This window comes from Gadus morhua, chromosome 12 (genome assembly GCF_902167405.1).
Source record: "Gadus morhua chromosome 12, gadMor3.0, whole genome shotgun sequence".
Taxonomy (NCBI): domain Eukaryota; kingdom Metazoa; phylum Chordata; class Actinopteri; order Gadiformes; family Gadidae; genus Gadus; species Gadus morhua.
In genome coordinates this window covers 24,638,837-24,654,714 of record NC_044059.1, presented here as the reverse complement: position 1 = coordinate 24,654,714, position 15,878 = coordinate 24,638,837, and the positions used below count along the sequence as shown (strand labels likewise).

General features: G+C 43.6%; 1 protein-coding gene across 4 annotated transcripts in view; it reads right to left on the bottom strand.

Annotated features, from left to right (window-relative positions):
* Nucleotides 1-212: 212 nt before the first annotated feature.
* tpm4a (tropomyosin 4a) overlaps nt 213-15,878 on the bottom strand; it is a 22,727-nt gene continuing 7,061 nt past the window's right edge. Inside the window, exons 1-8 of one of the 4 annotated variants that reach the window (XM_030372522.1) lie at nt 14,853-15,429; nt 6,665-6,798; nt 6,006-6,123; nt 5,624-5,694; nt 5,272-5,347; nt 4,065-4,127; nt 3,645-3,715; nt 213-1,590 (exon numbers count right to left, since the gene is read on the bottom strand). In XM_030372522.1, the coding sequence (XP_030228382.1) occupies nt 1,500-1,590; nt 3,645-3,715; nt 4,065-4,127; nt 5,272-5,347; nt 5,624-5,694; nt 6,006-6,123; nt 6,665-6,798; nt 14,853-14,984 (756 nt within the window). In that variant the 5' untranslated portion in view covers nt 14,985-15,429 and the 3' untranslated portion in view covers nt 213-1,499. Of the gene's footprint in view, nt 1,591-2,369; nt 2,666-3,644; nt 3,716-4,064; nt 4,128-5,271; nt 5,348-5,623; nt 5,695-6,005; nt 6,124-6,664; nt 6,799-14,852; nt 15,430-15,878 lie in introns of those variants that run through there. The other 3 variants (XM_030372523.1, XM_030372520.1, XM_030372521.1) reach the window with 3 other exon arrangements.

Genomic DNA, 15,878 nt, shown 5'->3' with positions numbered 1-15,878 from the left:
TTATTATTCTCAAAATCAAAGTGTCCAATCACCTTTCCTTAACTACTTTAATATAACTTCAATTAATATATATATATATCTAATTAATTGCGATTGCTTAGAGGGCCAAGCACAGTGAAAGTATGCCTTTTGTTATGTTTTGGTTTATTATCAGGTGTCAAGGAACGAAGTGGTATAATAAAAAGATTGCATGTGCCAAAAATAACTTGACATTTTGTGTAAAAAACATTTTTAATTAAATTGAAACGGGGAGGCAGGGGAGCAAATAAAGACATTTTAAAAACAGATTTTGTCAAATGTGTTTTCATGGCGAAAAGAGTGAGATACATACACAATGTACTTCATAAACAAAACATTTTAAGTTTCATTGGTTCCTATACAGGAATTCTTTGGTTTCAATCGTCACCCTGTCAAAACTGTATGAGAAAATTGGAGAATGAAAATTTCTAATTGAAATACCTAACATTATTCTACTATATACAATAAATGTTGATGGTTTATAAAACTGGACTTCCAGTGGTTTTGGGCTCCCTCAAAGATGACCCCCCAACCTCGAATGCTGGGAAACATCTGCATCTGTTTGGGTTTGCTGAGTAATCAAAAACCGAACTGGCAGTGGTACTAATGGAGTTGTACACACTGGTGCACAGGCCTTAACTACCAGACTAGATAATATACAGGCTCTTGCTGATTACCATAGATCACATAGGACCCGGTCTTTACAGAGTCTGTTTGATTGGATCCGTTTTAGACCAAGGAATCTAATAATATTTGCAGAGAAAGAAAATGTTGTTTTTGTTATTGAATGATGGATGCGTAATTTTTTTTGCATAGGCCTGTTTGATTGTGAAACAGCGGGCGCTAATGACTGATAGCATAGTTTTGCTTTTGACCATTGAAACCACAATTTGACGATGCTGACCACTAAAATATTTTTAGAACAGGGAGCAACAAAGAGATAGAAATTGCAAAACCGTCACCAGCCAAACAATCAAAGGAGAGATAAAACAACAAAGTTTACTGGGCTGTCAAAAATGAGCATACGTTTCAATCACCATTATGAGGGAAACAGTTTGACTTTCATCCAAAAATACTCTAGATGGCACTAAAGAGCCATTCGTAAAGAGAGCTAAATCATGTCATCCACTATATAATATGGCATGGGTGATAAAAATAAATGTCTTGAGTGGCCAGGCATATATTCATTGTCCATTGTTCGTATAAAAGTGGTCAAAGAGTGTTGAAGAAAATGCCAAAAGAAGGAGGAACTCAATAAATGTAATGGTGTTGGAATGATTTTGTAATTTTAAAAGACATAAAGAAGCTGTGCCTTAAAATAAGTAAGAATTAAGAAAAAACAAAAAAAAACATTCAGGATACAAGTTTTTAAGTTAACACCCTGTTTTCTCACTGAGAGGAAAAATATACCCAGCTGAAAGTGTGGAATATGTTGAACATTGATGGAATGTAACGTGACTCTATGTCATCCTCTTCGTCTCTTATGTGTTTATAAGCTGTGAGCTCCAGCAGAGTCTGGTCCAAAACTTGATGCATACCCAGGTTATCTTCCTTTGGCGCTTGATAATTGCTCTATAGTTTGGAGAAAAAGGATGACAGTTAGAAGTCATAATATTAGGTCATTAAAATGAATCATAATATATCGTCAGAAATAGCGTCACATGAAATAAGCACACCAACGGCAACCCATGGGCATATTATTTTTTTCATTAATTGCACATTTAAAAACTTTTGCAAACTTCAACGGTGGAAAATTTACGAGAATGCACTCAAACAGATGTCCCTGAGCGACGTTAATCTGTTCCACATGCAGTGAACGAACTCAGCCCCACACTTTTAGAAAGTCCAATAAAAAACTTCTAGGTTAGTCTGCATGCTTAAACTGCTGATGGATATTATATGCCGGCGGCTGAACTGTTAGCTAAACATTTACTTAACTGATTATATAGTCACTTTTTTAAAAACGATTAGTACCTCCACGTTTATTATTTGCCTATGCTGTTGTTATGTTATTTAAACCGACGATGACCTATTGTTACGTAAGAGACTAGAAAAATACAATTGTATTTGCGTTGTACCATGTTATGTCTGAAAAACACATTAGGAAACCAACTGTGAGGCATTGCAGAACCCAGTGAGGTTGCACACACTCTTTTACCACGGCAACCCATGCTAACTCTTTGCAGGAATCTCACCGTGTAAAAGGCATATCGTTGATAACCGAGAGAAAGATTATGTAGAGTACATAATGAGTTGCAACTAGCAGACCGTTGGTAGTACGTTTACCAAATTAATTACAATCAATGCATGATGATAAAAGCTGCAGCAGTGTATGCCCGAGACAAGAAAGATGAAAAGGAAAAATATTTTAATAACTTTTTTTGGCAGAAAAAGTCACATATATTCAATTGGAAGAAAGAAAATAAAATACATAGAAAGACTCAGCCAGGATTTCAGGAGCACAACCAAACCCAGAGCTGGGTGGAGAAGGTGCGGGAATTGGAAAGGTGATGAAGAATGGGATGAAGGGATGTATAGAGACATAGAGAGAGAGGAGTGAGTCAGCTACAGAGAGGTCATGTCATTGAGGGCATGGTCCAGCTCCTCGCTGATGGCCTTATACTTCAGCTTCTGACATATAGTTCATCTGGAGGTCAGATGTCGGCAGAGAGCACCAAGCAGAGGTCAAATACAAACAGCAGAGAATCCCAAGAAGAAAGCAGAGGATTTGGAGGAATGGCAAATGAACACAAAAGAGCGCAGAAGGAAAAAAAGGAAGATGGGAGAAAGAAAAAGAAGGATGATGGTCAGACGTACGAATGATAGATAGATTGTGAGTACAGATCCAAGTCTGCCTTAGGAGATGCCAGCGAGCTACAAAACACTTTCCACAGGCGCTTTCATTCACACACAGGGGTGTTTCCACCTGTGCTGAAGGCCTCGTTAAAAACAGCCTCCCTCTAACCCCATTAACTCTGTGGCATGTCTTCCACAGCTAAACAATGCTAACCTTGAAAGCTCTGCATAGCGTCAAGCTAGCGTATAATAGCTGCGCTTTTCAACAAGAGTCTTTGCATGTTGATTGGAAAAAAGGCTGCAATCGCATAGTTGTGCACACCGGAGACCCAGACCGACATTTTATTAGTGTGCTTCGTATGCATTTGGCAGCTCACTCTTTTCTGTTCACCGAAAATCTTCTACAGACTTTTGGTGTAACACAATATGCAGGGGGGGAGCGATGTCTACATTAACTGTGTGAAAAGGGGACACATGGAAAAAGGGGCCACATAGGCTTTGGGCAGTGAGATTCTCTAACTGTTACGGGGAAATGTCGCTAAATTATTCACGTCAATGGAGGTAAGCTTGACATGTCCTAATCATTTACTCACGATGAATACATAATAAGCTCCCACGGTGACTTTCCTTTAAAACCGGCCATCGTTACCGGGGGGGGGGGGGGGGGGGTCTGGCCGTCTTTTTAAATGGTAAAAAAACTGAAACCCTTCCAAGTCTATAAACCTGTTTTTACATCTTAGATCACCCCCACCCCACCCCAATAGAAAACGATAATCTTCGGGTCCCTGTAACAAAACTGAATGTGCCTGTGTTGGTGTGTGAATCCGTACCTTCCAGGTCCGTCAATGGATTTTTCCAGTTTGGCCACTGTCCTCTCGGCGAACTCAGCACGAGTCTCAGCCTGTCAAACAATAACAAATGCCTCATTTTCATTTTCCCAAAATCGTTAAACGTGCCAAGTAATCAATCCAAGTGGAGTAAATCTGGAAATGATGGGACACAATCCAACCTTTTTGATGTCGGAAAGATTACTGCACATTTACTCGCTGCATAACATATTCCTTTTTTAATTATTCCATTAAGTTAATCATCACCATCTTTCTCCCTTGGATAGGTCCTCCATATTAATAGTTCATATTCAACGCGATGGAACCATGAACAAAGAGGAGTCAGTGACCTCAGATGCTTCCCTGCACGGTGTTATGAATGCAGTAAGAAGGCTAGTGAGAGGAATGAGAGCGACAACTCACCTCCTTCAACTTGTCACTGAGAACCTTAATTTCCTCCTCGTACTTGTCTTCCTTCTCAGAGTACTGTTGGAACAGACAGACAGACGGCTTCGCGTTACACATTGCTCGCCAAAACAAACCCTTTTGTTCTCGGGTGTTGGGGTGCATTAGTGTCCCCTTGCGGACCTGAAATAGTGAGAGGAATCAAGAAGTGCATACTACGTGTTTTTGTGTTCTTTGCTTTTTCTATGTTTGTTTTCTGTTATGGAGTGAGTAAGAGAGAGAGAGAGAGAGAGAGAGAGAGAGAGAGAGAGAGAGAGAGAGAGAGAGAGAGAGAGAGAGAGAGAGAGAGAGAGAGAGAGAGAGAGAAAGAGAAAGAATATAAAGAAAGAGAAAGATAAGAAAGAGAGAGGATCAGGGCCAATGATGGTGATTATGATCGTAAATTCTGAACTAATCCTGGCAGACCTGCAGCGCTGGCAGCTTTACAAAGGCAACCGATTCCTCAGGAGGGGTGTGTATGGTGGGCTGTGCTGTGGACATCACAGTAGACGATCTGCTACAACATAGTTAGGAGGGGCCACGTGGCAGACCATGGTTATGTTAGGACCAGGGTCACCTCATAACACTATTTACAAGGAAAATGAATGTTTGGGTATCAGGTAGCGAGCTGCGGTGTGCAATTATAGGGATCAGGAATAATGCTTTGGTGAGGAGAGAGGCCTGCTGAACCCTGTGCACTGAGCCATAGAAAGGTCTAAGTAAAGGACACGGTGGAACGTTTCTGTGCGGGCCAAAGCGCCATGACTAATAATTATTAACTCATCTTCAAGTAGAGCCTGATGAGTGGGCCGGAAAAGCAGTTGTACTTCCCAGAAGAGTTATTTTTTTCCATTGCTTAAGTGTTACTTAGAAGTGTGTAATCTGTGGCGGCATGTGCGTTGTTGAAAACTAAGCAGACTGTTTCAGACAGCTCCTAATGACATGGGTAGAGATCTGTACTGTAGCTGTGTATTAGCCATGCTTATCGTCCCTTTGCCATGTTTTGATCGAGCTGAGCTATGGATTTGTAAATATGTTATAAAGTATATACTGTAGAAATGCCGATGCAAACTGCCTTTCACCCGAGTGAGCTTCAGCAAACCATGCAGGGTACTGAGCAAACATCCAGCGGGCAGCCACGGCTGATACGAGCTCCAGTGTTATCTTTCCACAAACTCCCACTCACCTTCTCGGACTGGGCTTCTAGAGACTTAAGGTTGTTGGTCACATTCTTCAGTTCCTCCTCCAGCCCACCGGCTTTACTGTTGGGAGACACAGACAGATGGTCAGCCTTGGAGTCCTGCTGCTGAGTGTTTCTGTGTGCGTGTGTGTGTGTGTGTGCGTGTGTTTGTGTGTGTGTGTGTGTGTGTGTGTGTGTGTGTGTGTGTGTGTGTGTGTGTGTGTGTGTGTGTGTGTGTGTGTGTGTGCGTGTGCGCGTGTGAGTGAGGGAGTGAGGGAGTGAGTGAGTGAGGGAGTTAGTGAATGAATTATTGAGTGAGTGAGTGAGTGAGTGAATGTGTACAGTATATTCTACTTACTGTTCTGACACCTCTGCCCTGTCCTCCGCCCTCTCCAGCTCTCCCTCCAGGATCACCAGTTTACGAGCCACCTTAGACCCAGAAGCAAAGACTTTCAGATTCAGATTTCTTCATTGTTGTTGAATGGAGTACTGAAGGCAGGGTCTTTTACAGCTTACATCTCCATATAATTAGTCAGGAGCGACAGTATGGAACTTTTTTTGAGGCCACTAAGAAAAAAGGCTTTACATGGCCTTTACATGGGCTTTATTTAAAAGCTGTTATAACAGCCTTAGTTGTCTTTTCCACAGCTCAGATTCCGCTCATTTCCATTCGTTTCAACACCCAGAGATGACGAGAGTGATGCGGACTCTCTAACTGCGTCCCACTGCATTGGCCTCACCTCCTCATACTTGCGGTCTGCCTCCTCAGCAATGTGTTTGGCCTCTTTAAGCTGCATTTCCTGAATCTCCATCTTCTCCTCGTCCTTACTGGCCCGGTTCTCAATCACCTTCATTCCTCTGTTTGCGTTAAAAAATGCCATAAAGAAGCGAGAGTTACCTTGCTTGGCATCTACTTTGATGCATGGATAGATTGAGAGAGAGAGTGAGAGTGAGAGTGAGAGTGAGAGTGAGGCTGAGTAAGAGAGAGAGAGAGATTTCTTGAAACTAGCTAGATTGTAACAACGTAGCAATCTCTGGAGTGTAGAGTAACCGAAAGCTTGCAAACCATTCCAGCAACAAGGCACACACACACACACACACACACACACACACACACACACACACACACACACACACACACACACACACACACACACACACACACACACAAGCACACACACACACACACACACACACACACACACACACACACACACCACACACACACACAACACACACACACACACACACACACACGTACAATACATTTAACCAACGGACACTTTATTTTAATCCAACCTGAAGATTAAAAGAAAGTCACTGTCAGACAGAAAAAACAGAAAGAGATCTTTGGCTCCACCTCTTCCTCCACCTCCACCTGTGAGGTGGTGCTACTGACCTCTCACTCTCGTCCGCGGCCTTCTCCGCCTCCTCCAGCTTCTGAAGCGCGGTGGCCAGCCTCTCCTGGGCACGGTCCAGCTCCTCCTCCACCAGCTGAATCCTGCGGTTCAGAGCCGCTACGTCACCCTCCGCCTGGCACACACACACAAACAGAGAGGTCCTTTGATTCAGTCATTAATTTAACATGAACCTCACTTGTCCAGGAACCCCCAACCTTCCCCCCCCCCAAAGCTCGCCTTCCTCCTTCCTCCGTTGCTGACAACGGAGAGGGAGGAGGTGTGACGGAGAAGCGGGTGTGGGACGAGGGACAGCAGCGGAAGGAGTGGAAAGATAAAAATAGGAACAAAAGTAGGGGACAGCTGGAGGGAAATGAGGACAGGCGCACCTGCATCTCTGCCGGAGAAGAAGAGAGTTTCCACTCTTTATTTTCATTTCCTTATTGATTCGTCGGCTAGCGTTTCCCTTCCTGACATTTTGTTGTGTTTGTCCCGCACCGAGACAGGATTATTGAGCGAAATGACACAAGAAAGCACATTTAGAGCCAGAAAAGACAATACATGGGAAAGGAGAGGATCCAGGACGGTTTGTGGTAGTGTGTCGTGTCGTGGAGATGACACACACACATCCTTGTTTAAAACAGAATGAGTTAACTCATCACATAGCATGCACTTAGATATGTAAATTATTCAATTTTGAGTTCTCATTCTCATAGCCTTTAAAGATGTGAGGTTATTTCCCATGTGCAATGCAGCAAATGCATTCCTTCTCCAGTACTGCGTGCCATGTACAACGTCCTCACACACATTTTCTAATTAGCTGTCAAGATTCATCCGGAGGGCGTTCAGTATTAACTTCCTATGAAGTGCTTTTGAATGTCACCGAACTCTGGGAACGAAATCCACTGGAGTCGTCCCATCTGCCGCAGAAACTGAAACGGAGGCATAACTGTGTCTTGTTGGACCTCCCCAAGGTGGAACAGGTTTCAGAAATCAATAGTCAACTAGAAATGATATGCATAAAGTCTCAAGACAGCTGGAGACATCTGCAGACAATATCTACAACCCAAACTCTGATCCAGCCCTGTTGCATACAGCTAGAGTTAATAATAATTTAATATAGGGAAAAACTGTACGCCGAGAGATGATTTAAATTAAATAGATCCCGACCAACTATTTTCCACTGTGGATACTGAAGAATGGGGGCAAGTTTAATAGGAAGACTAATTGTTTGTCGCTTCTTCTGCCCTTGGTAAACAGACACGGGCAGATCAGGGAGTACCAAATGGCAAACAGAGAAGCAGAGAGGATTTCCTTTTCGCTTCTCAGAGACCATAAAAATATCTAAGGAGTCATCTGTAAATGGATAAATACTGAAGATTCAAGAAGTCAAAGCAAAACCGATCTCATTCAGTTTATTCTCGCATTCATTATTTATTTAGTTTAATCATTTTAAGATTTTTACTGTATTAACTCAAGTTAAACAATTATAAGCACTTCTGCACACTTGCTATATGGTACGATTCAATATTTGCACTCTGAGGCAAAACTTGCACGTTTGATTTATTTATCCAACTCAGCAACTTCAAGGCTTGCAAGCTGGTCCTCATTTATCTAGTCCTTAGTTTACTCTACAAGCCAGACACTCAATCGGCCAGATAATCTAATCAAATCTTGTTGATATTGCAGGTAAGCAGGTGGTTATCCTCATTCAAATGAGGTCGTCGCCAACCGAGATGAGAAGGGAAGAGATAACTGGGTGGGAAGGAGAGCGACCAAGCTAGGTGGCGTGCACAGGGGAACCGGCTAATCAGGCCGACGTGCGCAGTCCTTCCAGTCCTTCCAACGTTTCAAGGTGGTGTTGCAACTGAAAATCCACTTTGGTATATTTTGAGATTAATTTAACATTTTCACTTGTTATGTTAGCTACCTCTGTAAATGAGCTCGGCATAAGTAGCTAGAGTAACAGAGTAAAACAAGTCTCCCTCTCTCTCTCTCACAAGGAAACAACCTTTTAAACTGAAGTGGGTTCATCTAATCACATAAGGTGCAACGACCTTTGACATGATAGGGGAACCATAAGTCACACACAATGGGGTCTGGATTACTAGTGTTTTTGTAAGGTCCTCGTCAGTCAGCATGACATCAATGGCTTTAAGAGGAGAACCTTGAACTGAATACAGACCTGGGCCCTAACCCAGTTGGTATATTGTTCATTCCTTAGAGAAGCAATGGGTTGAAGTGAATGCCACATGCACACACAAACACCCAAACACACACACACACACAAACACACACACACACACACACACACACACACACACACACACACACACACACACACACACACACACACACACACACACACACACACACACACACACACACACACACACACACACACACACACACACACACACACTCACATACAAACAAACCTACTATTCATGAGCCCCAGGTCAGTTACAAGGCAGATCGGATGCTGTAAAACATTTCCAGGCACACATGTCACAACACACACACACACACACACACACACACACACACACACACACACACACACACACACACACACACACACACACACACACACACACACACACACACACACACACACACACACACACACACACACACACGCTCACATAAACTTTCCCACAGAGACAAAGACACACATTAAATTGCACATATGCAAGCATGCAAACATGATACAACAAACAAATAGTCTCAAGTCATCCATAACTCAATCAATCTACTGGCAACACGCCAGTCAAATGTCAAGTCTAGTTGTTATGAAAACATGGAAACACCTGGCAACCAACGCCGGCATACAATGAACCATAAGTCTACACATACAATGGCTCGGACCAAGCAAACAGCTTACAGCACTGCATGACAACACGGCTCTGCCCATCACCGAGGTTCAACAATTAAGGGGATTGTGGATCTGCTGTAAACACAGGGGGAGTGTTTATACCACATGTGGTTCCAGATGGTCTCCAAGGCCTAAAGTTCATCCATTCATTTCCAGGGGTTCAGAAATGGGCCCTCCCCCTTACAATGTATACACACTGAGGTATTCAGCACACTGAGTTTTTCTTTTCTTTCTTGTTGAGGGAAGAAGGAAGACATTGACCCAACTGGAACAACCATGAATCAGGTTCCAGCCGGACTCATATAGAGGTAAAAACTGTTGTCAAAGTGCAAGGTCCATTTATTGTCCTACAGGTGAAAGCACTTGTGGCTCACTGGACAAAGAGTGTCTCTTTGTAACCGAAGCCCCTTTTGAAAGATAGTAAAATTGAAAATAGAGCTGCTTAAGCTGTACCAAAGTCATAACACAAACTCATTTCCTCTCTCCTTTCCCTCATGACTTTCTCTCCCCTTCTCTCTCTGGCCATTCTCCCCCCATCTCTCTCCCCCTCTCTGGCTATGCCCCTTCCTTCGTCACCAGCTCTGCATTCCCCAGCTGCCAGGGACTCACTCCTTATATGGACAAATGAACTTTGTGGAATTTGTGGTGGAGTATCAGCAAGATGTAAGACAGTATAGTGACATGCAGAAACCGTCATGCACACACAGACGTGCGCAGACGCACACACGCACAGCACACACGCGCACAGACACACACGTGCACACAGACACACACACACACATACACACACACACACACACACACACACACACACACACACACACACACACACACACACACACACACACACACACACACACACACACACACACACAAACACACACACACACACACAAACACACACTAATTGCAACCATCTGTGGAGGCGGAAAATGCTGAAAAAGCCAGATACCACACTACGTGGAGGCACTGCGCTGACTCCTCCCCTCGACGGCCATTGATCCAGTTCAGTCTTAATGGAGGACATGAATCCAAGCCTGCTGTTCCCTAGGTAGCATCAACCTGGCTTAAAATAACACCAGGATCTTACAAGAGCGTGGAAAAGTATGTCAGTGGCTTTCTGGGCCAAGACTAGCAGGCGAATGCGCCGTACATCTGTAAGGTATTGAGTGTTATGAAAAGACCCATCAGGATGTTCCATGACTGGACCGGTACACTGGGGCAGGCTCTGATAAAGAAGGGCAGAAGTAGTTGATGCTGAGCCCCTCCCTTGCTTCTGGTGGCTCAGAGTCCATGCTGATGTTTGAATCCTGTGTGGTTCGGGCCTATTGAAACGTTCTTATTTGGTTTTCAGTTGCAGCCTTCGGAAGGGAGCCGAAAATATGCTGTGAGAAAGATTAGTAAACATATGAAACACGTTATTATAAATGGTTGCTTCGTGTGTCATGTTCTTTTCGATCTTGTCATAGACCTTTCATTTTCCACACTGACCTTTTTGCCCATTGTGAATGGTTTTCCATTACCCAATATTCATTATCCATGGAATGTATTCATTATTCATTATGATTTACTTGTCGTTTTAGGGAATGAACACAACGGCATGGATTCCAAAAGTTGGTTTGAAATTATACTTAAGTAATTTAAGGCTTTGAAAAGTTTGTTTCATTTCAGGTCTTTTGAAAACCCATCCTACCATCAAGTGCCGATGGTCTATTATGGGATGTAGCAGGTGTGGCGCGGGCCAACAACAGCATGTCGGGCAATTGTAAACGACTAACAGCTCTTGTTAAAACCTTGCCAGTAAAACTGTTTACATCTTTATATATCAGACTGACCAAGCCCATTACTGCTTCCAACCACATGCTCCAGATGCTGACAGATGGGGGAACTCCTGCTCTGGCACTTTGTCAAATTGTCTGAAATTGAGTTGCTGGTTTTCTTTTGCCTCAAAACCAATGGGAAACTGTGTATCTATGAATGGCTCCAGAGAGAAGAGGGAATTACAGAGACCTTCCTGTTGAAATCGCCCTAAACAAGGTTAGACCTTATATTAAAACCTTTAATACAGAGGAAGCCATGCTTGATCTAGGGCAGACTATACATCTATCCTAATGCTCACTTGGATCGCAGCCCAACACCACCTTGGCGTGGGTTTCACTACCTCAACCCCACTCGCTGTGGACATGGGAGTGTTCCCCCAGAATGGGCGGGACTGCCAAGAAAACATGTGGCCAGTTATATTTGGAAAAAACTTGAGACTATTCCCAGGGAAAGAGTAGGCCTAAGTCAAAGGCCACAAGAGGAAGTAACTTTTTCCATAGAATGGTTCCATTGAACAGTAAGAGGCCTGGTACTAAGCACATTGGCCTCACAAAGCAGTAAAAAGATGCCAGCGACGTACTCACTTAGAACTCAGGCCACAGAAAATGGTGATTCCTGGAATATTTCCAAGCCCTTTCCTGTAATTAGACCAAACTAAATGACACAGAACAAGAGTAAAAGAAGGGTTCACATAGAAATATTTATCAAAGAGAATGTAGGCTAATGTCAACCAAATCACCTACATATGTTCAAAATGTATGGAGAAAAGTATGACAAGGCAGACATAAAACATCCTTCAACACTAAGACTAAAGTATGCTTGGGGCAGCCAACAAAGTTATTCGCAGTTCAAATGGAAGTGCACAGAAACAATCACACACACACACACACACACACACACACACACACACACACACACACACACACACACACACACACACACACACACACACACACACACACACACACACACACACACACACACACACACACACACACACACACACACACACACACACAAACAAACACAGTTCACAGTATCTTCCTGCTGATCAGGGCTGGACTACAGAGACAGGAAGTGCTGGAGTAAAACTACAGGAAGTTTTGGGCCACAGCCTACAGAGGACATCCTGGGAGTGACAAGGCAGGGTTGCCCTGCGTCGTCCCAGCAAAGATACCTCACACTAATAGCATAATAGCTTCCTCATTTCCACATTCCCCTGTGTTCCCCACTTCCTATCATCTGATCTATGGTATCCTGTTCAACCACTAAATACGCTGCAGTCGTAGTATTCAAATCCAAGTTTATAGATTCAAATAAAACACTGTGAAAGTAACTTCATTTGTGTCACAATGACTCGACAAGGAGCGACCTCTACGACTGAATGGGACCTAAGGTGTCCAATCTTATCTCGCACTATATCAAAAGATAGCACCGTTGGGGCAGAGTGGGTACAAGGTCACTCGTGCCCATGGAAGATTAAGAGGGATTCAAACGCTATATTGGAGAGCTCTGTAACGGATCATCATTACATCATCATCATCGTCGTCGCTCGTTACCTGGCAAGGCACACAGCAACACCCTCAGGTGTGGGGTTGTGGTTGAGTTTGGGGAGGAAATCAAAGTGAGTCAGGGTGGAGCCCTCCTCACAGCTGTGATGGAACAGACAGCTTCACAGAGTATACCTGGGGGGGGGGGGGGTGAGGTCATGAGGGCTGTCGAGGAGACACAGCAATCATGGCCCGGAGGTTTTAGGACCAACTAAGTGTTTTTTTTTCCTCAATGCTTGTTGTTTTGATAGCGGCACCTTGCTACCAAGCGACAGATGGTTTTCAGGCCAGGGCATGACTCTGAGTCGCTCCCATTTTGCATGTGGGGTAATAGAAGAAGCTTTGGTCTTACAACAAACAGCTGTTTACGAGCTCAGGTTGTTTCTAGTGCTTAAGCTAATACGCATCCCAAATGTAATGATTCTGCCCAATTGCTTTTCTTGGTTACCTCTAATTAGTATTGATATAGTAAAATGAATGAAATGAAATCATTGTTTTCCACTTGTATTCATTATTCATTCCTTATGAAAAGTTGTATTATCTGTCAAAACATGAATTCTTAATGTGTTCATAAATGTGATTAACCATGTTAAGTGTACAATTTTGAAAGAGAGCAAGATGCTGTGTGTGTGCGTGCGTGTGTGTGTGCCTGCGTGTGTGTGTGTGCGTGCGTGTGTGTGTGCCCTTTGGCCAATTAGCCTGAGGTTGTGTCTGCCTTATTGATATCCATATGTACAGTAAAGCTGTTTTTTATACCCACATTAACAGTGTTAACACAACGGCATTGTGGTTAAGGAAGGAAGTAGTCAAAAAGCCATTCCATGGCTCTGTAATAAAGAGGTTCTTACTGTTTTAGGTTTCTTGCCTCAATCAATCTTGCACTAGGCCTACAACCACCACTGGCAATTTAGCCTGATGCAATTCAAAGCTTCAATACTAATGTTTCCATTTTCTCTATTTCTGTGAATACTGACACTGTACATAAATTAATCCGGTAAAAGCAAAAAAAAAGCAACAGAGGCACAATAATAACCAACTAAAAGCATAAATACAAAGATGATTTTCTTCCACGAATGGTTATTGGCTCCAGTTCACAAACTAAAAAGCAGCCAATTCCTTGGGTTTGACATCTGGTCTCTCATCATTCCAGATTGACACATCTTTCCTTTCACTACTGATGCTCATTAGCATTAGCAAAGTAAAGTCTCAAAGTGCAAATGGAATGGTGCACGGTGCCATAAAGTAGTGGGAAACAAGCTCACACTGTCATGGCCCTGTTAAGAATTTTCATCCAATCTTCGTAATTTCCATATGTTCAAAGTAAGATATCGAGAACTGTCTCCATAAAGATGATCTGTGTCACCTTTATGTAAAAAACGAATGAGGCAGTACTGCAAGGGTAACGATACAGGCCTAGACTATATGGTATTTGCATGCCTATAATTATGATGGAGGGCTACTCCTATGTTGTTTTCACAGTGTTCGCCTCTACACTAACACAAGGGATAAATTAGGGATTGGATTAACAAATATGGGAAGAACTTCAAATGTTAAGGTTCAATAGATGATGACAACGTGCTGCTCAAACGCTGAACTTAATGTAGCCTTCTAAACAGCAACAAAGTGAAACTCCTTGTACACTGAGAGGGCACAGTCGACATCTACCCAGGGAGGAAGCAGAGCATGCGCATTGCGCCAGCATCATCGGGAAACACAGGAAGACCAACGCCTTGCGTGAGTTCAGTCAATTCTGGTGAATTAATAAAAAAAACCTAAAGCATTTTCGAACTTCGTGATCAAACGGCTGAACGTGACCCTGGTTCGTTGTGTCATATCGACTGATAATACCGCCCCAAACGACCGAGAAAGAGACAGAAAAAGAGAGTGAGCGAGAGATAGAGCGCGCGCCAGAGATGTGAAACAAACAGTAAAACATTTTCTCACTTTCTCGCGCAGTTCCCGTTCACTGTCCAGCTCGCGCTGCAGGACCTGCGCGCGGTCCTCAGCCTCGTCCGCCTGCTGCTGCAAACACTGGATCTTTCTCTTCACGGCGTCCAGAGAGTTCGGACCTGCCATGATGAAGCTACTTGGCGCTAAACTGAGTACAACAAGTAGAAAAAAAACAACAACGACGAAGCCGTGTTGGGGTTTTCCCAAACGCGGCTATGGAATGTTACCTATTTGCTAAATTTAAAAAAATAATGACAACAACAAAAACTGCTTTCCCGGAAAACTGAATCCAAATGGGTCAGCCTCGTCTGCGACTCTCGGAATAAAAATAAGTTCAAATAAGTTATGTAACCAAGGCGATGGCCAGCTGATTTCCTAAGGTTTCCAGTGATGTTTTCTCCCAAAGATAGGCGTCTCATGAGAAATGATTGTTGTCCTTTGATGTATGGAAACCTGGATGTGGACGAGCGAGGGTGGCACGGGTGTTCAGTGTTGGAAGCGGCGAGAAAAGCGAATAGAAAATGCTGGAATGATGAGGGGAGTCAAAGTACCAGTCTCCAAGTCACCGAAGCGCGATTTGGTTGATGAAGTCACGGTTCAGGATAGGCGGGGCGTCTGTATGTGTGTGTGTGTGTGTCTCTCTCTCTCTCTCTCTCCTCTCTCTCTCTCTCTCCTTCCCTCTCTCTCTCTTTCTCTCTCCTTCCTCTCTCTCTCTCTTCCTCTCTCTCTCTCTCTCTCTCTCTCTCTCTCCTCTCTCTCTCTCTCTCTCTCCTCTCTCTCTCTCCTCTCTCTCTCTCTCTCCTCTCTCCTCTCTCTCTCTCTCTTCTCCTCTCTCTCTCTCTCTCTCTCTCTCTCTCTCTCTCTCTCTCTCTCTCTCTCTCTCTCTCTCTCCTCCTCTCTCTCTCTCTCTCTCTCTCTCTCTCTCTCTCTCTCTCTCTCTCTCTCTCTCTCTCCTCTCTCTCTCTCTCTCTCTCTCTCTCTCTCTCTCCCTCTCTCTCTCTCTCTCTCTCTCTCTCTCTC